This window comes from Dermacentor andersoni, unplaced genomic scaffold (genome assembly GCF_023375885.2).
Source record: "Dermacentor andersoni unplaced genomic scaffold, qqDerAnde1_hic_scaffold ctg00000250.1, whole genome shotgun sequence".
Classification (NCBI taxonomy): Eukaryota; Metazoa; Arthropoda; class Arachnida; order Ixodida; family Ixodidae; genus Dermacentor; species Dermacentor andersoni.
The window spans coordinates 102,094-124,026 of NW_027314944.1; the positions used below are offsets into that span (position 1 = coordinate 102,094).

Below are 21,933 nucleotides of genomic sequence, written 5' to 3' on the forward strand. Positions count from 1 at the left end.
TGTTTCTTGACAAGTTTGTGGACATGGTGCGCAGAATTGGCACTCTCACATGGGAACATGCATCAGGGACCGTGACATCTGCTGTACATGTCATATGCTGTTCTGTCGATTCACCGGCGAGAGCACTTGTCTGCAACCAGCTGCAGTTCAATGGACATTTCGGGTGCCAGTGGTGTTTGGCATGTGGCCAGCATGAACAAGGTACGTTTTCTTTCTTGCCTGTTACTTTGGTTAGAAATCCAAATGCAACAGTAGCACATGACATGTATAAACTATGACACGAATGATGCAGAAACACGCCTGTAGGAGACGCAGGGTTACCTATAATTTATGCTGGTATGTCACCTTTGTAGTGTGACCAGGGAGCAGTTGGCTTCGATATTAATTTCAACAGCCTTTTGCTGTTTAAGAAATATTTGCATCACTCATGGCAGCAATGTGCAGCACAAACTAAATATGTGAGGACATATATGTCTACATTGTACGGTGATGAGCACAGTTAAAGTCAGCACGTGAGTGCATTGCCGTGTTTCGCACAGCACCATTGCAGTGATGCCTGGAGGTGTGACTCCATGTGTGTCGATTGCTTCATTGTCTCCACGTCCAAACAGCTTGCGCTTAATCACACGTCGCTCGCAGCAGTGCTGTGCGAGCACTGTCGTACCTGCAAAGCCAATTTTGCGTAAGCGGCTGACAGATATTTCACCTTGAGCGAAATGAACTATTTCCGCTCCTGCAAACTGTTCCCTCTTGAGGAAAAATTCTTTGGCTCTGTATGTGCAACCACTAACCTTTGAACTACTGTATGCAAACACAAGGAGGGACTGGGATATGCTGCGGAAGATGGAATTATCTTCAGTGAAACACAGGCTTGTTGCACTGAAAATTCGTAGCAGATAACATATGGCAATGCCTTCAGGCATCATTACACCTGTGCAGCCTTGTTTTGAAGTGCAGCTGCACTGGCTGCACTGGTGCTTCACGGAGTATCGCCACACACTTGCGTATTCACTCTAACTCTGCTCATTAATGTGCTTACCTTAATTCAACATGTTAATTGTAGCAGCATCAATCTTTGTGAAGTCTGGTTTATTTCATCATGATTTGCATGTGAACAGCAATTGTTTGTTGATTTTATGGTTGCAGTGACTTAAGCAAACCTTAGTAATGTGGGTCGTTTCAAAATAAAGCAAAGTGTGTGATTGTGCCACACTGTTGACGTTTAAACAGAGTGATGGCAGGGAAGAAAAATTTGTGAGAAAAAGAAATGAACTTCTGACACATAAGGAAGTGAAAATGACTATGACATTGTTGAATTGGCAATATGTTATGTATTTTTTTTTTCAGGAGCATTCCGATACGTTGACACTGAGCCAGCCCAGGAGAGGGTTTCATTAGGTGTCCTAAAGGACATGAAACGGGCCATGGAGCTTCAAATTCCTGTGAATGGACTCAAGGGACTTTCTCCCCTTGTAAACCTTCCAGAGTTCGATCTCGTCCATGGTCAAGCAGTCGAATACATGCACTGCATCTTGCTGGGCGTCACGAGGCAGATTGCAGACCTTTGGTTTGATCCCTCAAATTCTCAAGAGGCTTTCTACCTAGGTAATGTCTGCATAATGTGTGTGCCATTTTCTTGTACTGTTTAGAATAGGTGTTGAGCATTTGCTTATTTTACATAGTGAGCCACATACTGCACTCTAATGAAGGTAACATTTCATGTGCTTTACTTGCTACAGTAATTCTTCTGTGAGAGCCAAATGTAAGCCACGAGTGTTGCTAAGAGCTGGCTGTTTACTCATAGAGTACATTTATTGCTTTCAGTATAGCCTTCCCCATTTGTATGTACTTTCTTGATGCAATTCTTCCAGGAGCAACACACGAGATGAAAGTAGGAACTGTTTTCATCACGCAGTATATCATGGCAATAGTTTGGAGAAATTGGTTTTGTTTTCAAACTTCTATGTGCTTTGGCATGCATAAACCTCATTTTCAAGAATTTTCATTGGCATGGCACCATGAGTAGCATTTTATGGCATATAAACTAAAATATGCTAATGTACCAGTCTTTGTGCAGCTGGTAAAAAGGTCCTGGGGGTGAAAATTAATTCTGAGCCTTCTAAAACAGCATGTGTTGGTCTTACGTGTGACTAATTCACTAAATCACTGTATTGTGCGAAATGCATACTATAACCTGGTATATGAACTCATGGCATTATACACAAAGTGCCAGACCAAGAAGTTTTTACTCGATATTCTATGTGTGTAGTCAGGCACGTTGCCCTCAAGGGTCACATGCTTGTTTTCACTTTCTGACTTGCCAATGGCCACACATTTACAGCTGTAAAAATACTGGTATAAAAGTTTGGTTGCAGGCAAAGTTTATGATCAGCTGTAATTTAAGGACTTTTTAAGGATGCCCAAGCAACGGTGTCGTAACTTAATGGGGCCGTCATTTTTAAGTTCTTAATTTTTTGCTCTAGACCTATGCTCAGCATGTCGGAAGAACTCAGAGCGAGAGGAATTATAATAATTCATGCTCACAAATATAAGTTATTAGTTGTAGAAAATTCTAACTATCAAAATACAAGTAAAATGTAAGCTACCGTCAACGTGAATGTTCGCGTCTCTAGATCCCTCAACTTGGCACCTGGTAATAAATTTAAAATATGTCCAATGTTTGGTTTCGGACCAAGTAGTTCCAGCACAGAAGCCCGACACAATTAGACCGCACGCTGGAAAAGTTGGGATATTACATCCTTAAGAATTTCGGACATGCTAGCCAGTGCTTTGAGACACATTTCATGTTAGCCATGTTGCATAGGAACAACTTATATAAAGTGAGTGTGTGCATCATCTAGCTGACACTGAAAGTAGCAGTTACAGGCCGTGTTTGTTGCTGAAGTTCATGGCACGTCTCTCAATGTACTGTTGTGCTTTGGTAAATTTCTACAGGGTTGAGCAAATCTTCTTTTGATTCAACATTTTAAATGCTGCGTAAATGTTCCGCTTTCTTAGGAAGATTCGCCATGGTGGCTAAGGGATGCGTTCATCACTGATATCTACAGGGGGTCTGCTGTCATAATTCATTTTGCCTTAATGGCTCATGAGAGACTCAAACAACGTGTCATGAATGCTTGTATGAGTGAGATGAATATTATGGTGTATAAAAGGGTGCTCTGTTGTGTCCTTTTCTCAGTTCTTTGCTATGAATTGCCCTTTACGAATTTCCCTGTGGTTACAAATGGTATGAATGATGCTATCATGTACGACTATTAACCCAAGGTTTTTTTTTGCTGAGAATTGTTTGCAGTAAATTTGAGCATCTACAGGTATGAGGAGTGCACATGATTTAGCTATACATATAAACAATATAATTTCATGTATGCATAATGTTGCAAACTGCCTGCAGGTAGTCCTTCCCTGGTGGCAAAAGTGGACGCACGGTTAACAACAATCTGCCCACCTGATTTGATCACACGGCTGCCAAGGTCACTTAGAGAAAGAGCTTTTTGGAAGGCAACAGAGTGGAGGAATTGGCTCTTATACTACAGCCTGCCATGCTGCCTTGGTGTTCTTCATTCCCGGTACTGGAGCCATTTCGCCCTCTTAGTTGAAGCCATCTTCACTTTGCTGACAGAGGAGCTGTCTCCTGGAGACCTTACTCATGCTGGTAGGTCTGTTTACCTTGTTGTGATATACTTGTTTTTGTTTGCTATATAAACACTTAAAATGCTTAACAGCAGTTAGAACAAGACACACTTATTTTATATCCTCATACTTCAATGGTTCATTTGTTTCATGTAATGATAAGGCCATGCAACATTTGACTGCCATACGTCCACTTCCTTTTCTTATTTTTCTTTTTTTGATGCATGGTACATATTCAGTGGTGATATTGCCTGTTCTGTACTGACTTGCCAAAGTCGTGCGATAATCGATGATGCAAGCGGTGGGTTTTATGTAGAAGTATTAGTGCTTGGGACCATGACTCTGAATCGAAGTGAAGCTACGTCGAGATCTTGAAAACGTTTTTATGTAGTGCATTGGGTGCATAGATACAGAGAAGAACAGGACACACACACAGTGCATCTTGTTGTTCTGTGTGTCTGGGTATTAATTGCGCTACACCAAAAAGCCTCCAGGACGATGTACCAACAAGCCCTAATCTCCACACTGGTCTCCCTCAAAAAGAATGGCGCTGTTCTTGCACCTGAAGTTTGATATTTTGCTCGCAAGAGTGCCACCAAGTCACCTGCACATGACACGTGTGTTTTCAATGGCCAAACCAGTGAGGGACCCTTTAAATAGCACCTAAAGAAATGACACGTATAGCTTGTGGTTAGCAGAAGGAATGTAAATTACAGTAAATTGCCTCCAATATTTTTCAGCACACAGCAGGTAGTACCCAAATTGGTCACACAAAGCAGCCATGTATTCTAGGCAATGCGTTCAGTTGCAGTGTCAAAAAAGTTTACTTTTGTAAGCTTTTCACGATTCATACAACTGTATTTCAAATGTAAAATTTTGCTAGGAAACTGCTGTTGGTACACAGTACAAAATTCAGTGCAATCAGCCTTAAATGCTGCTGCAGACAGTTTAATTCATTTACACAATCAGGTATATTGTATGGTTCTCCTTTCAATTTGAACAGTTGCATGAATGACTCAGGGGATAACTTTTTAAAAAAGCTTTAAAGGTATCATTGACTACACTTGATCAGTGTTCTTGTGCAAGACATTGGAGCAAGAATATCAATTACCGAATTTACTTGATTCTAACGTGCCCTCGATTGTAACGCGCACCCGTTTTTCTTGACCAAAAAATTTAAAAAAATGAAAACCTCGATTGTAATGCACACCCATTTTTCATGACTGAAAAAAAAAAACAGGAGTACAAAAAACAAAAGCACCTCGTGCTTTCATTCAGAAATACTATTTTTTCTCATTAGGAAAGAACAGATTTATTCTCAATACTCTAAAGTTGCGATGAATGAAAACACAAATAGGAGTGGCCTACCTTGCCGCCAAGATTCTCACTGCGCCGGTACGAGCCACGTGGGGCAATAGATATCGCTCGTCATTGCTATCAGACAACTCCTTATTGCTATCAACAGACCAAAGCATTTCATCCTCGGTGCCGTCCATGGCATTCGAAATCCCGCACTTTTTAAAGGCCCTGTTAACCATGGCAGACGGGATCGTGCACCATGAATCTTTTACCCATCCAGCAAAGTCCTGCAGCGAGGCACGCTTCATTTTATTGGCGGGCATGAATTCGTCGCAGCCACTGACAAGCCATTTGGTGTACAGCGCCTGAATTCTATCTTTCACTGGCTTGATAAAACATTGAGCGGCTGGAGCTGCGATGTTACGCCACCAGGTATCACAAGGTCGGTGTTGCATGCAGCCAGCTTGTCCTTGATGCGCTGGTCAAGGTGGCACCTGAACGTGTCAAGCACAAGCATCCCACACAGACCCAAACTGCCGCCGGGTCTCTTCCACCAAACTTTATCAATCCAGTCAGGGACCAAGTCCGTGGTCATCCAACCGTTTCCATTTTGCACGCACAATCACGCCACTCGGAAACACGATTCCTTTCGAGAGCGTCTTCCATCTGAAGATAAGATACAAGGGCAGCTTGGGCCCATCTGCAGTGCAACAAAGCAATGCGGTGACTCTAGTTTTTTTCATGGCCGGAAGACAAAAGACGCTCTTGCTTCGCCCCCTTCTTTCCAACGGTTGTGGTAGCAGACACATCAAAGTACAGCGGCGTCTGATCAGCATTTCCAATTTGTCCGAAGTGGTAGCCGTTCCTATGGTGCAACTTGAAAGCGTACCGCTGAAAACTGTGCAATTTCTCCTCATATTCTCTGGGCAATTTTTGGCATATCCCTGTCTGCCTTCGAAGAGAAAAGCCTTTTCTTTTCCTAAAATTTGATAGCCAGCCCCTGCTCGCTTTGAAGTCACTCTGCATTAGCCCTTTCTGTAGGGCTAACTGCATCGCCCGTACTTTGAGCAGATTGGTCGTCACAGGCCGCTGTGTCGCTCGCTGCTCTTGCACGTATGCCGCGAGCAGCTCTTATGTTTTGGCAAAGTGGCCCTGCTTCGGTCCACTGAAACCCTTCCTTGTTGCTTTTCTGGCGAAAATATGATTTTTCTGTTTGCGCCAGTCCAGCACACAAGCTTCGGGAACTCCGAACGACCGTGATGTGGCCCGATTTCCGTCCGTCTCCATGCACATAATTTTCCTTCTAATGCGGCGTCATGGTGGCCTCGGCATGTCTTTGCAGTCGGTGCTTCCATGCTGATTGAATAAACGCAGAAAACGGGAAGAAAGGTGGTAGACTAGGTTACACTAGCGTCTCGGTTCACGTACAACACACAAGTATGCACATGGAGGAAGCTACGGCAGCTAGGCTAGAAGTGCATACGAGGCGGCCATTTTTCGAATGCCGATGGTGATATGATAACGTGGATTTAGGGTCGTACTTGATTGTAACACACATGCAATTTTCGGACCCATTTTATTGGAAAAATGTGTGCGTTAGATTCGAGTAATATGGTAATACTTGCATTAAACTACATGGTATATTGAGTTAAAAGTTGCTTAACTTTGCTGATATGAGGAGCATCTAATTATAATTAATCCTTGTATGGCTATTGCGCAGCTATGCGAATGTTAATGCTACCTTGCATTTGTTTTCATTCTTTTTCTTCCAGGAAACCTGCTCCAAAGGTTTGTAAGCCGAACAGCAGGGTTATATGGTGTGAAGTCCTTGACCTTCAATGTCCATCTCCTACAACACATCACAAGCAGTGTGAAGAATTTTGGACCTTTATGGTCCCATTCGGCTTTTGTTTTTGAAGGTGGGAATGGTACACTTTTGAAGCACGTGACAGCAGCGAAAGGTGTGCCAAGTCAAATTATTGAGCGAATAGCCATGTCGCAACAACTGACTGAACATCTATTCATACATCCACCTTCTCCAAACATTTTGGAGCTGTGTCAGGATATGCTAGGCTACAAGAAAATTATCAAATCAAGGGTTATTGACGGAGCACGCATCTTTGGCAATCCTAGGCTGTCCGTATTGTTGTCAAATGCTGAAAATCTTGCACTTAATGCATTTTGCCCAGGGTGGAAAGATGTGGTGGAATACTTTCGCTTTGCCCATCTTGGCACTGTTTTTTGGAGTAGTCAGTATTCAAAAGGAAAAAAGAAAGACTGCAGTGTTTTTGAGAGCAAAGATGGCAAGACATACATAATTGACCGCATTTTCGAAATTTCAGGATTTCATGGCACTCCCTCACTTTTACTTTTGTGCAAAAAGCTAGTTGCCACAGACAGCTCTGTCAGTTTCCCTTGCCACATTATTGAATGCTTCATTTCATTAGAAACTCCCATCACTGTGGTACCCTTGTCAGACATAGTGAAGCCTTCTGTTTTCATTGATTTCCGGGATGAACAAAAGCAGTACGTTTGTGCTGTCCCAAATCTGGTAGAACGTGATTAAAGGGACACTAAAGAGAAAGAGCTGAAAAGTTTAAACTGATAGCGTATTTGTTCAAAGCAATATTTTACTTAATTTCACAGTAATAGGTTGAATATTCAAAGCGAATGAAAGTCAGTGCGCCATGGCATGAACTTGAGCAGAAATCCAAGCATCAGCACAAATGACATACTAATTTTAAATTGTGGCATCACTAGTTTTAAAGAATTTTGTATGTTTCAGCCATTTTGGCAGAGTACAAGTGCTCTAAACTTGCTCAGTTCAGTCTTTGACCCTTTCAAAGTACAATGCAGTCGATCTTTACTGACAAACTTAACTAGGCCTGAGCAGGCACCATCAAAATTCCTGACATCATGGCTGGCTGATGCAAAAAACTTGGAACCTGTCTTTCGTCTTTGCTCCTTCTGGCTTGCCAAGCTTCTTGCAGTAAGAGTTTTTTTTTTTGTTGTATTGTCGAAGGATAATTTACTACTACAGCTCGCGTTGTCTTTCTCTTTAGTGCACATGTCCATTAAATGTAATGTTTATTGTATTTGCTATGATAAAGAATGTAGAAGCACGTGAAAGAAAAATTGTCATCCACTTAAAATGTACAGCATGAATCTGCAAAGGAAACCCATATGGCTTTCCCAGAAAAAAAGCCTCACAGTTGAAGAAAAATTTGTCCTTGTCCAGGATATGAACCCAGGACCAGTGCCTTTCCAGGGCAATCACTGTACCATCTGAGCTAACCAGGAGGCTAGCAGATCACAGCGCAAGGGTGAATTTACAACTCATGGGACTGAAACACAGAATATGGCAAATCAGTTCCGCAGCCTGCAAGGTGGTGGAAAGTACATTAACGAGAAAAATTGTCATCGATCTTAATGGTAACACAAAGCTAGAAAGGAAACCCATACAGGTTTCTCAGAAAGAAAACCTCACAGTTGAAGAAAAATTCATCCTGCACAATGGAACCTTGGTAGTATTTCATACCAGGCAGCAATGTGACATAAGTACACACTAAGCAATATTAGACAGTAACCAGCAATTGCAGATTTGTGTTTTCTTTCAAGTCCACTGTCAGCAACAAAGCGTGCAACACTGCAGTAAATGTTACCTAAAATATGTAGTGTCTTCTACTTTTTTTTCCAAAGCAATGAAAAGCTAGCTCAAGTGTTTCACATGAGAGTGTGATAGAGGAGAGCTGTAAATAGCACTGAAAGAGACCTTGGTCAGAATCGTGCGCTACATTGAAGGAAACTGGCATGCTTGTATTCTACGAATAAGAAATCTTTAATTTGGCTCTGGATGTGATGCACAAATAACATGGAGTGTTGCTCGATAGGTAAACAATGCAGCCAATCTGTGCGCCATCGCTTAACCAATACCCATGCAGGGGGAGTTATTTTGCTTGGATACTAATATATTGTATTGCCAGAAATAGTAAACCATGAAGGAGACATTAAAATCTTGGAAGTCCTAAAACTTCGGGAATGCATGCATTTCTATGTTGTATTCATTACTGCTCTAGACCCAAGGTCTCAAACTGGCTCGAAATACAGGCAAATTTACAAGGACATTTGACCATTGCAAGCTATCCTCACTTTTAGGCAGTATAGCTTAAGTTCATCAGGGTGCTTCTGTTCCTACCAGGAAAGAAAGATGTTGCTATATTCTTTGTATTATATTTGTACCATGCAAGATGCTATGCAAATTTTCTTGTTTGGTACGTTGCTTTTTTGCAAATGCAATTTAGCCGTCATGAACATTGAAGCTTGCAGATTTATGTCATGTGATGTGTAATATGTGCCCCATTCTGTATTTCCTGCAACCATACAATTAATCTTGGCCATTTCCAGTTATATAAATGCATAGTTAAGTGTCAATTTTTCCTCATGTTGTCTATTGTGTAAATTGAGAATACTGATTCTTGAGTTGCAGAGTTGAGTGATCTGTGACATAGGCTTGTTTCACCCAAAAAAATCACTTAAAAGCCTTCACCTAAAAAGATCACATTCTCGTGACGCCTGCGGCAAAAAGGACATTCCACGTCCGCCGCCAAGGTCTGTGAGTGGTGGCGCTGGCTAACACTCCCAGTGTTCTACTGGGACACATAAATACCCAAGAAGGTGGATGAAAAAGCGGCGTCGCGGTAGCTGAATTGGTAGAGCATCGCATGCGAAATGCGAAGGTTGTGGGTTCGGTTCCCACCTGCGGCAAGTTGTTTTTTCATCCACTTTAATTTCCATTAATTAATCATTTCTTTATTTTTATTTACTAAACACAAGTAATTTCCCCTATCTTGTCCTTGGTTTCAGTGTTTGTTGGCTTCTCATGATATGACTAATAAAAATCGGGCCCCTCGGTTAACCCCCTTCTCGTTCTAAACATTAGAAGTAATTAAAATTTTTGTTTTAATACATTTGTTAGATTCACAAAAAAAACTTGTGTTTGCAAAACAGTATCGCAGGCGCTTTATCAATGTTTGCAATTTTAACATTCTTTTTTGTGTTGTTTTCTTGTTGAAATATGAAACTGCTACTTATCACATTGTTTTGTTTATATCCTAGATTCCTATTAGCCTTTACGGCTATGTATTCAATCATGATCAAATTGTGCTAAAAAATACATACTGATTCTTGTAAAATAGTTCAACCTAGAGGTGTGCAATGAAAGAGTTCATTCATGCTTTTTCTGAAAAGTCAGTGCATTCTGCTGCTTTGATTTGTACACATAATTTGCATCACAAGTAAATCCGGTTATAAGATCTTTAGTTTCTAGATAATGAAAGATGTATGATGTGACTGTAGATTGTTATGCACTGTTTTGTGGAAGAAGTTAACAATGTATAAACATTTCAGGATTGTAAGGTGTTGTCAATGTGCGAGAAAGATTGACTGTAAATGATGCACACAGTCATCTACTTTTAAAGAAAACGCAAGTGGCCGTGCTCCAAGGAGCGTCAGATGCGGCCATTGGACAAGCTGCTTGCATATGCATGTTGAGAGCCAAAGGTGGGGCATGTGGCTTGTCATCTGCTACTGTTCTGGCACGTGCAAAACTCAAGCATTGAAGCAATTTCTTGGATGCTTGACAGCACACTTCTATTAAAAATGAGTCCGGGACAACTTGTTCACCATTTCTAGCAGTTTGTTGTGCTACTTTCCATAAAACACTTGGTGCTTTATGTAGGGCAATATGGAAGACTGGTGTTTGTGTGCTGCAATGCAAGCAAAATCTTTGATGCCAATATCAGGTGAGGCTGTGCACATGCTGGCAGAGTAGCAGGTGGCACGCTAGACGTGCTCCCTCTGGCTCAATGCACCTGCATAATTAGTTCTAGTGGCCACATGTGGCGCACCGTAATTGTACGGGCACTCGCATGTTTCCTTTTATAGCTGATGCCCCTGTACATGTTTATCAGAGCTTATATATATATATAAGCTTATACAGTGGAATCACGTTAAACCATACCTGGCAGGGATGAAGGAAAAGTATGCACAAACTGCTTGTACAGCTTAACAGGTGACAAAAAATTTGCAGCCACGTACCTAGAAAAAAGTTCAGATACATTGCTCAATGAAAAAAGCATCTGAAGATGCTTTTGTTCTCAAGTGCAGCGAAAAAAATGTGACACTTCAGCAGCCTGAACGAGACAACTGCAGCCTCAAATTTGTTTATTACTGGTGTCAGCTTCTTCAACAGCTCTTTTTGAATCGCAAGGAGGCACATAATATCCAATGCCTTTGCAGCATCCACAACTGTTGGGCATGGCACATCTGACATTGCATCTTGCTCGTCATTGTCGCATGCTCCCAGCGATGGTTGGGGTGCAACAATACCAACACTGTCGTCAGTTAAGTCTGGACGCGTTGCAATATTGCTGTCAATGTCACGGAAGGTACAGAATGGGATGCTACTTGCTGCACATTGCTGCTTCAAAACCTCCACTAGGAGGCTGTCGCAAGCATTGATCGTCCTCAATGTCACTTCGTGTCCCACCTTGCAAGCATCACCCGTTCATGAGTCAAACTTGGCATAGCTAAAGTAGGGCTGCACAGCTGGTTGCTCTCCTTGCTACCGCGAGTAAGTGAGCAAGTGCATGCAGGGCTCCGAGAAAGGCAGTGGAGTAGAATTTCCCTTGTTCCATCGCAAGCAGAATGCTACACAGCAGGTTCTTGTAGTTTTGCTTCACAGTGCGGATGACACCCTGGATCAAAGGTAGTGCAACAGTGGCTGTGTTGGAAGGCAGAGAGTCTATTGCCGAGAGGTTTTGCACTTCAACGTGTGATGACAAATTACCTAAAATGAAAAGGATGTTTCTTCCCAGCACTGATGCTATCCAGGTTCCTCACATATTCTTCAAATAGCTTGGTCATCATCCATGCTTTCTTCTTGCAATGCAGCATGCCGATGGCAGTCGGCTACCCTTAGAGCATCTAGGCTTGCCACCCTTTCCAATTACCAAGAGAGGCGTGTGGTCACTTCCTGTCATGTTCGCAACCAAAGCAACACAAATTCTGTCTCGCATGCTTGCAGCCTATACAACTTTCCCCTTTAAACGCAATAGTCCTTTCAGGCAGCAGCTTGTGGTACAGGGCAGATCTGTCCGCATTAGATATGTCCTTGGTGGGATAGATTTCCAAGAACTCGTGAAGTTGCTAGTGCTTCCAATCCTCTGCAGCATGTGTGTCTGCTGCTGCGCCTTCTCTGGACATGACTCTCACCTTGATGCAGTAGCGGTTCTTAATTCTTGACAGCCACCCATTGCTACAAACAAGAATCATGTGTGAGCTGCAAGGCAAATATCTTAGCTTTATTCTAGCACGAGGGGTCTGCTGACAGAAAAGTTTTGTGTCCAAGCACTATAATGCCTCTTCGACATCCAAATACATTGATCCCCATAAACGACACCTTTTGAAATTGCATACCAAAGCCGCACTGAGCCAAGATGGAACTGGCCCTGGTCGTGTCTGCAAATTCGTTGTCGCCATTTTAGATGCTAGCTTTACATCGTGCTTTTAAGAAGAATGTTAATTCTAGTTGAATCTGCAGTATATCCTGAAAAATCTTGCACTATAAGAAGGTTATATACCATACTACACCATACACTATAATGTGTATGGTAACCTACAGCTAGGTACGAAATAAATCGTGATTTAGGTGGTCACAAAATGCATCAAGTTCAATGGTAGCATTAGCTGTCACAGTTTCAGGTTGCACGGCTACTGTTTGTGCATGGAGCTGTACAGCTTAATCGGATATGGTTTGACGAGGTTCCACTGTATATAAGTGCAATGGAAGATTTCTGCATTGATGATGTATATAAAATATACACAGGTTAATAAAGGACATTGCTTGCAAGTGTTTTGTGTGTATGTCTCTGTGAATGCTAGCATGCATGCAGCTTTATTAAAAGCCATAATGCTAGATATTGGTCACAATTTCTATACAGCTAAAAAAATGGCCCCTGTGCATATACCTTATTTACTAGGTGTTAAAATTGTCTGGACAGCCAAAGAATTTAAAAGTTTCTAAACCTGTTCGAGCATTAAATTGCATGGCATGATTTCATCCAGTATGGCTGCTACATAGGTGAAGTTTGATTAAGGTTTTCTGCCATACAGGCACCTGTATGGTGCCAGAGGGAACAGTATGAGTCAGTTTAATTACCAAACAGGACCCCTGTTTAGGCCCATTTCTGTGTCGGATCTGAGGCCTGTTTAAACTGGTTTGCAGGCTAAACGGGTCCTTGTTTAGACCTGTTTGTTGCCAGTGTCCAGTATATACCAGTTTATTTACCAAACAGGGCACCTGTGTAGACCTGTTTATATATGTCAGAGGGTCCAGTTTAAACCTGTTATGCATGCAAAACTGGTATGCATGATACCACCCAGTAGGGTTGCCACAAAGCTCCAGATTAAACCAGCTTTTGTGCCAAATAGGCGCCCTGTATGGTGCCAGCTGCGTCCAGTATAAGCCAGTTTATTTGCAAACAGGGCCGGCCCCTGTTAAGACCTATTTCTGCGTAAACTGGTCGTGCCTAAACCTGCTTGCATGCCAAACGGGACCCTGCTCAGACCTGTTCGTGTGTAAACCGGTCCTGTTTATACCACTTTGCATGCCATACGGGACCCCGTTCAGACTTGTTCGTGTGTAAACTGGTCCTGTTTATACCTGTTTGCATGCCAAACGGGACCCCGTTCAGACCTGTTGGTGTGTAAACTGGTCCTGTTTATACCTGTTTGCATGCCAAACGGGACCCCGTTCAGACCTGTTGGTGTGTAAACTGGTCCTGTTTATACCTGTTTGCATGCCAAACAGGACCCCGTTCAAACCTGTTCCTGTGTAAACTGGTCCTGTTCATACCTGTTTGTTGCTAAACAGGTCCCTGTTAAACCCAGTTTAAACCTGTATAATCCAGTTTGAATTTAAATAGGATTTTCCAATAGGGATGCATCTTTTGGTAGACGCGGATGAAGTTTTCTGCAAAACCACAAGATGTGCATGCAAATGGTGCTTTTGGCAGAACGCGCACGTGGATTTCTACCAAACGACGTGCTAAGCATGCCGATGCTGCTCTTTTTAGCACCCGCGCACGCATTTGTGCGAAAACGCGTTTTAAGCATGCACATGCATCTTTTGGTAGACGCGGATGAAGTTTTCTGCAAAACCACAAGATGTGCATGCAAATGGTGCTTGTTGCAGAACGCGCACGTGGATTTCTACCAAACGACGTGCTAAGCATGCCGATGCTGCTCTTTTTAGCACCCGCGCACGGATTTGTGCGAAAACGCGTTTTAAGCTTGCACATGCATCTTTTGGTAGACGCGGATGAAGTTTTCTGCAAAACCACAAGATGTGCATGCAAATGGTGCTTTTTGCAGAACGCGCACGTGGATTTCTACCAAACGACGTGCTAAGCATGCCGATGCTGCTATTCTAAGCACCCGCGCACGCATTTGTGCGAAAACGCGTTTTAAGCATGCACATGCACCTTTTGGTAGACGCGGATGAAGTTTTCTGCAAAACCACAAGATGTGCATGCAAATGGTGCTTTTTGCAGAACGCGCACGTGGATTTCTACCAAACGACGTGCTAAGCATGCCGATGCTGCTCTTTTTAGCACCCGCGCACGGATTTGTGCGAAAACGCGTTTTAAGCATGCACATGCATCTTTTGGTAGACGCGGATGAAGTTTTCTGCAAAACCACAAGATGTGCATGCAAATGGTGCTTTTGGCAGAACGCGCACGTGGATTTCTACCAAACGACGTGCTAAGCATGCCGATGCTGCTCTTCTTAGCACCCGCGCACGCATTTGTGCGAAAACGCGTTTTAAGCATGCACATGCATCTTTTGGTAGACGCGGATGAAGTTTTCTGCAAAACCACAAGATGTGCATGCAAATGGTGCTTTTTGCAGAACGCGCTCGTGGATTTCTACCAAACGACGTGCTAAGCTTGCCGATGCTGCTCTTTTTAGCACCCGCGCACGGATTTGTGCGAAAACGCGTTTTAAGCATGCACATGCATCTTTTGGTAGAAACGGATGAAGTTTTCTGCAAAACCACAAGATGTGCATGCAAATGGTGCTTTTGGCAGAACGCGCACGTGGATTTCTACCAAACGACGTGCTAAGCATGCCGATGCTGCTCTTTTTAGCACCCGCGCACGCATTTGTGCGAAAACGCGTTTTAAGCATGCACATGCATCTTTTGGTAGACGCGGATGAAGTTTTCTGCAAAACCACAAGATGTGCATGCAAATGGTGCTTTTGGCAGAACGCGCACGTGGATTTCTACCAAACGACGTGCTAAGCATGCCGATGCTGCTCTTCTTAGCACCCGCGCACGCATTTGTGCGAAAACGCGTTTTAAGCATGCACATGCATCTTTTGGTAGACGCGGATGAAGTTTTCTGCAAAACCACAAGATGTGCATGCAAATGGTGCTTTTTGCAGAACGCGCTCGTGGATTTCTACCAAACGACGTGCTAAGCTTGCCGATGCTGCTCTTTTTAGCACCCGCGCACGGATTTGTGCGAAAACGCGTTTTAAGCATGCACATGCATCTTTTGATAGAAACGGATGAAGTTTTCTGCAAAACCACAAGATGTGCATGCAAATGGTGCTTTTGGCAGAACGCGCACGTGGATTTCTACCAAACGACGTGCTAAGCATGCCGATGCTGCTCTTTTTAGCACCCGCGCACGGATTTGTGCGAAAACGCGTTTTAAGCATGCACATGCATCTTTTGGTAGACGCGGATGAAGTTTTCTGCAAAACCACAAGATGTGCATGCAAATGGTGCTTTTGGCAGAACGCGCACGTGGATTTCTACCAAACGACGTGCTAAGCATGCCGATGCTGCTCTTTTTAGCACCCGCGCACGCATTTGTGCGAAAACGCGTTTTAAGCATGCACATGCATCTTTTGGTAGACGCGGATGAAGTTTTCTGCAAAACCACAAGATGTGCATGCAAATGGTGCTTTTTGCAGAACGCGCACGTGGATTTCTACCAAACGACGTGCTAAGCATGCCGATGCTGCTCTTTTTAGCACCCGCGCACGCATTTGTGCGAAAACGCGTTTTAAGCATGCACATGCATCTTTTGGTAGACGCGGATGAAGTTTTCTGCAAAACCACAAGATGTGCATGCAAATGGTGCTTTTTGCAGAACGCGCACGTAGATTTCTACCAAACGACGTGCTAAGCATGCCGATGCTGCTCTTTTTAGCACCCGCGCACGCATTTGTGCGAAAACGCTTTTTAAGCATGCACATGCATCTTTTGGTAGACGCGGATGAAGTTTTCTGCAAAACCACAAGATGTGCATGCAAATGGTGCTTTTTGCAGAACGCGCACGTGGATTTCTACCAAACGACGTGCTAAGCATGCCGATGCTGCTCTTTTTAGCACCCGCGCACGCATTTGTGCGAAAACGCGTTTTAAGCATGCACATGCATCTTTTGGTAGACGCGGATGAAGTTTTCTGCAAAACCACAAGATGTGCATGCAAATGGTGCTTTTTGCAGAACGCGCACGTGGATTTCTACCAAACGACGTGCTAAGCATGCCGATGCTGCTCTTTTTAGCACCCGCGCACGCATTTGTGCGAAAACGCTTTTTAAGCATGCACATGCATCTTTTGGTAGACGCGGATGAAGTTTTCTGCAAAACCACAAGATGTGCATGCAAATGGTGCTTTTTGCAGAACGCGCACGTGGATTTCTACCAAACGACGTGCTAAGCATGCCCATGCTGCTCTTTTTAGCACCCGCGCACGGATTTGTGCGAAAACGCGTTTTAAGCCTGCACATGCATCTTTTGGTAGACGCGGATGAAGTTTTCTGCAAAACCACAAGATGTGCATGCAAATGGTGCTTTTGGCAGAACGCGCACGTGGATTTCTACCAAACGACGTGCTAAGCATGCCGATGCTGCTCTTTTTAGCACCCGCGCACGCATTTGTGCGAAAACGCGTTTTAAGCATGCACATGCATCTTTTGGTAGACGCGGATGAAGTTTTCTGCAAAACCACAAGATGTGCATGCAAATGGTGCTTTTTGCAGAACGCGCACGTGGATTTCTACCAAACGACGTGCTAAGCATGCCGATGCTGCTCTTTTTAGCACCCGCGCACGGATTTGTGCGAAAACGCGTTTTAAGCATGCACATGCATGTTTTGGTAGACGCGGATGAAGTTTTCTGCAAAACCACAAGATGTGCATGCAAATGGTGCTTTTGGCAGAACGCGCACGTGGATTTCTACCAAACGACGTGCTAAGCATGCCGATGCTGCTCTTTTTAGCACCCGCGCACGTATTTGTGCGAAAACGCGTTTTAGGCATGCACATGCATCTTTTGGTAGACGCGGATGAAGTTATCTGCAAAACCACAAGATGTGCATGCAAATGGTGCTTTTTGCAGAACGCGCACGTGGATTTCTACCAAACGACGTGCTAAGCATGCCGATGCTGCTCTTTTTAGCACCCGCGCACGCATTTGTGCGAAAACGCGTTTTAAGCATGCACATGCATCTTTTGGTAGACGCGGATGAAGTTTTCTGCAAAACCACAAGATGTGCATGCAAATGGTGCTTTTTGCAGAACGCGCACGTGGATTTCTACCAAACGACGTGCTACGCTTGCCGATGCTGCTCTTTTTAGCACCCGCGCACGGATTTGTGCGAAAACGCGTTTTAAGCATGCACATGCATCTTTTGGTAGACGCGGATGAAGTTTTCTGCAAAACCACAAGATGTGCATGCAAATGGTGCTTTTGGCAGAACGCGCACGTGGATTTCTACCAAACGACGTGCTAAGCATGCCGATGCTGCTCTTTTTAGCACCCGCGCACGCATTTGTGCGAAAACGCGTTTTAAGCATGCACATGCATCTTTTGGTAGACGCGGATGAAGTTTTCTGCAAAACCACAAGACGTGCATGCAAATGGTGCTTTTTGCAGAACGCGCACGTGGATTTCTACCAAACGACGTGCTAAGCATGCCGATGCTGCTCTTTTTAGCACCCGCGCACGGATTTGTGCGAAAACGCGTTTTAAGCATGCACATGCATCTTTTGGTAGACGCGGATGAAGTTTTCTGCAAAACCACAAGATGTGCATGCAAATGGTGCTTTTTGCAGAACGCGCACGTGGATTTCTACCAAACGACGTGCTAAGCATGCCGATGCTGCTCTTTTTAGCACCCGCGCACGCATTTGTGCGAAAACGCTTTTTAAGCATGCACATGCATCTTTTGGTAGACGCGGATGAAGTTTTCTGCAAAACCACAAGATGTGCATGCAAATGGTGCTTTTTGCAGAACGCGCACGTGGATTTCTACCAAACGACGTGCTCAGCATGCCCATGCTGCTCTTTTTAGCACCCGCGCACGGATTTGTGCGAAAACGCGTTTTAAGCCTGCACATGCATCTTTTGGTAGACGCGGATGAAGTTTTCTGCAAAACCACAAGATGTGCATGCAAATGGTGCTTTTGGCAGAACGCGCACGTGGATTTCTACCAAACGACGTGCTAAGCATGCCGATGCTGCTCTTTTTAGCACCCGCGCACGCATTTGTGCGAAAACGCGTTTTAAGCATGCACATGCATCTTTTGGTAGACGCGGATGAAGTTTTCTGCAAAACCACAAGATGTGCATGCAAATGGTGCTTTTGGCAGAACGCGCACGTGGATTTCTACCAAACGACGTGCTAAGCATGCCGATGCTGCTCTTTTTAGCACCCGCGCACGCATTTGTGCGAAAACGCGTTTTAAGCATGCACATGCATCTTTTGGTAGACGCGGATGAAGTTTTCTGCAAAACCACAGGATGTGCATGCAAATGGTGCTTGTTGCAGAACGCGCACGTGGATTTCTACCAAACGACGTGCTAAGCATGCCGATGCTGCTCTTTTTAGCACCCGCGCACGGATTTGTGCGAAAACGCGTTTTAAGCTTGCACATGCATCTTTTGGTAGACGCGGATGAAGTTTTCTGCAAAACCACAAGATGTGCATGCAAATGGTGCTTTTTGCAGAACGCGCACGTGGATTTCTACCAAACGACGTGCTAAGCATGCCGATGCTGCTATTCTAAGCACCCGCGCACGCATTTGTGCGAAAACGCGTTTTAAGCATGCACATGCACCTTTTGGTAGACGCGGATGAAGTTTTCTGCAAAACCACAAGATGTGCATGCAAATGGTGCTTTTTGCAGAACGCGCACGTGGATTTCTACCAAACGACGTGCTAAGCATGCCGATGCTGCTCTTTTTAGCACCCGCGCACGGATTTGTGCGAAAACGCGTTTTAAGCATGCACATGCATCTTTTGGTAGACGCGGATGAAGTTTTCTGCAAAACCACAAGATGTGCATGCAAATGGTGCTTTTTGCAGAACGCGCTCGTGGATTTCTACCAAACGACGTGCTAAGCATGCCGATGCTGCTCTTTTTAGCACCCGCGCACGCATTTGTGCGAAAACGCGTTTTAAGCATGCACATGCATCTTTTGGTAGACGCGGATGAAGTTTTCTGCAAAACCACAAGATGTGCATGCAAATGGTGCTTTTTGCAGAACGCGCACGTGGATTTCTACCAAACGACGTGCTAAGCATGCCGATGCTGCTCTTTTTAGCACCCGCGCACGCATTTGTGCGAAAACGCTTTTTAAGCATGCACATGCATCTTTTGGTAGACGCGGATGAAGTTTTCTGCAAAACCACAAGATGTGCATGCAAATGGTGCTTTTTGCAGAACGCGCACGTGGATTTCTACCAAACGACGTGCTAAGCATGCCGATGCTGCTCTTTTTAGCACCCGCGCACGGATTTGTGCGAAAACGCGTTTTAAGCCTGCACATGCATCTTTTGGTAGACGCGGATGAAGTTTTCTGCAAAACCACAAGATGTGCATGCAAATGGTGCTTTTTGCAGAACGCGCACGTGGATTTCTACCAAACGACGTGCTAAGCATGCCGATGCTGCTCTTTTTAGCACCCGCGCACGCATTTGTGCGAAAACGCGTTTTAAGCATGCACATGCATCTTTTGGTAGACGCGGATGAAGTTTTCTGCAAAACCACAAGATGTGCATGCAAATGGTGCTTTTTGCAGAACGCGCACGTGGATTTCTACCAAACGACGTGCTAAGCATGCCGATGCTGCTCTTTTTAGCACCCGCGCACGCATTTGTGCGAAAACGCTTTTTAAGCATGCACATGCATCTTTTGGTAGACGCGGATGAAGTTTTCTGCAAAACCACAAGATGTGCATGCAAATGGTGCTTTTTGCAGAACGCGCACGTGGATTTCTACCAAACGACGTGCTAAGCATGCCGATGCTGCTCTTTTTAGCACCCGCGCACGTATTTGTGCGAAAACGCGTTTTAAGCCTGCACATGCATCTTTTGGTAGACGCGGATGAAGTTTTCTGCAAAACCACAAGATGTGCATGCAAATGGTGCTTTTGGCAGAACGCGCACGTGGATTTCTACCAAACGACGTGCTAAGCATGCCGATGCTGCTCTTTTTAGCACCCGCGCACGCATTTGTGCGAAAACGCGTTTTAAGCATGCACATGCATCTTTTGGTAGACGCGGATGAAGTTTTCTGCAAAACCACAAGATGTGCATGCAAATGGTGCTTTTTGCAGAACGCGCACGTGGATTTCTACCAAACGACGTGCTAAGCATGCCGATGCTGCTCTTTTTAGCACCCGCGCACGGATTTGTGCGAAAACGCGTTTTAAGCATGCACATGCATGTTTTGGTAGACGCGGATGAAGTTTTCTGCAAAACCACAAGATGTGCATGCAAATGGTGCTTTTGGCAGAACGCGCACGTGGATTTCTACCAAACGACGTGCTAAGCATGCCGATGCTGCTCTTTTTAGCACCCGCGCACGTATTTGTGCGAAAACGCGTTTTAGGCATGCACATGCATCTTTTGGTAGACGCGGATGAAGTTATCTGCAAAACCACAAGATGTGCATGCAAATGGTGCTTTTTGCAGAACGCGCACGTGGATTTCTACCAAACGACGTGCTAAGCATGCCGATGCTGCTCTTTTTAGCACCCGCGCACGCATTTGTGCGAAAACGCGTTTTAAGCATGCACATGCATCTTTTGGTAGACGCGGATGAAGTTTTCTGCAAAACCACAAGATGTGCATGCAAATGGTGCTTTTTGCAGAACGCGCACGTGGATTTCTACCAAACGACGTGCTACGCTTGCCGATGCTGCTCTTTTTAGCACCCGCGCACGGATTTGTGCGAAAACGCGTTTTAAGCATGCACATGCATCTTTTGGTAGACGCGGATGAAGTTTTCTGCAAAACCACAAGATGTGCATGCAAATGGTGCTTTTGGCAGAACGCGCACGTGGATTTCTACCAAACGACGTGCTAAGCATGCCGATGCTGCTCTTTTTAGCACCCGCGCACGCATTTGTGCGAAAACGCGTTTTAAGCATGCACATGCATCTTTTGGTAGACGCGGATGAAGTTTTCTGCAAAACCACAAGACGTGCATGCAAATGGTGCTTTTTGCAGAACGCGCACGTGGATTTCTACCAAACGACGTGCTAAGCATGCCGATGCTGCTCTTTTTAGCACCCGCGCACGGATTTGTGCGAAAACGCGTTTTAAGCATGCACATGCATCTTTTGGTAGACGCGGATGAAGTTTTCTGCAAAACCACAAGATGTGCATGCAAATGGTGCTTTTTGCAGAACGCGCACGTGGATTTCTACCAAACGACGTGCTAAGCATGCCGATGCTGCTCTTTTTAGCACCCGCGCACGCATTTGTGCGAAAACGCTTTTTAAGCATGCACATGCATCTTTTGGTAGACGCGGATGAAGTTTTCTGCAAAACCACAAGATGTGCATGCAAATGGTGCTTTTTGCAGAACGCGCACGTGGATTTCTACCAAACGACGTGC

At 44.4% G+C, this 21,933-nt stretch overlaps 1 protein-coding gene across 1 annotated transcript; it reads left to right on the plus strand.

Annotated features, from left to right (window-relative positions):
* Positions 1 to 1,342: 1,342 nt before the first annotated feature.
* On the plus strand, positions 1,343 to 6,911 carry LOC126519624 (uncharacterized; the record flags this gene model as incomplete). Its single annotated transcript, XM_072285837.1, has 4 exons — positions 1,343 to 1,643; positions 3,400 to 3,693; positions 4,240 to 4,291; positions 6,723 to 6,911. Coding segments are annotated over exons 1-4 (766 nt in total), but the record flags the coding sequence as incomplete, so codon positions are not given.
* Positions 6,912 to 21,933: the final 15,022 nt, after the last annotated feature.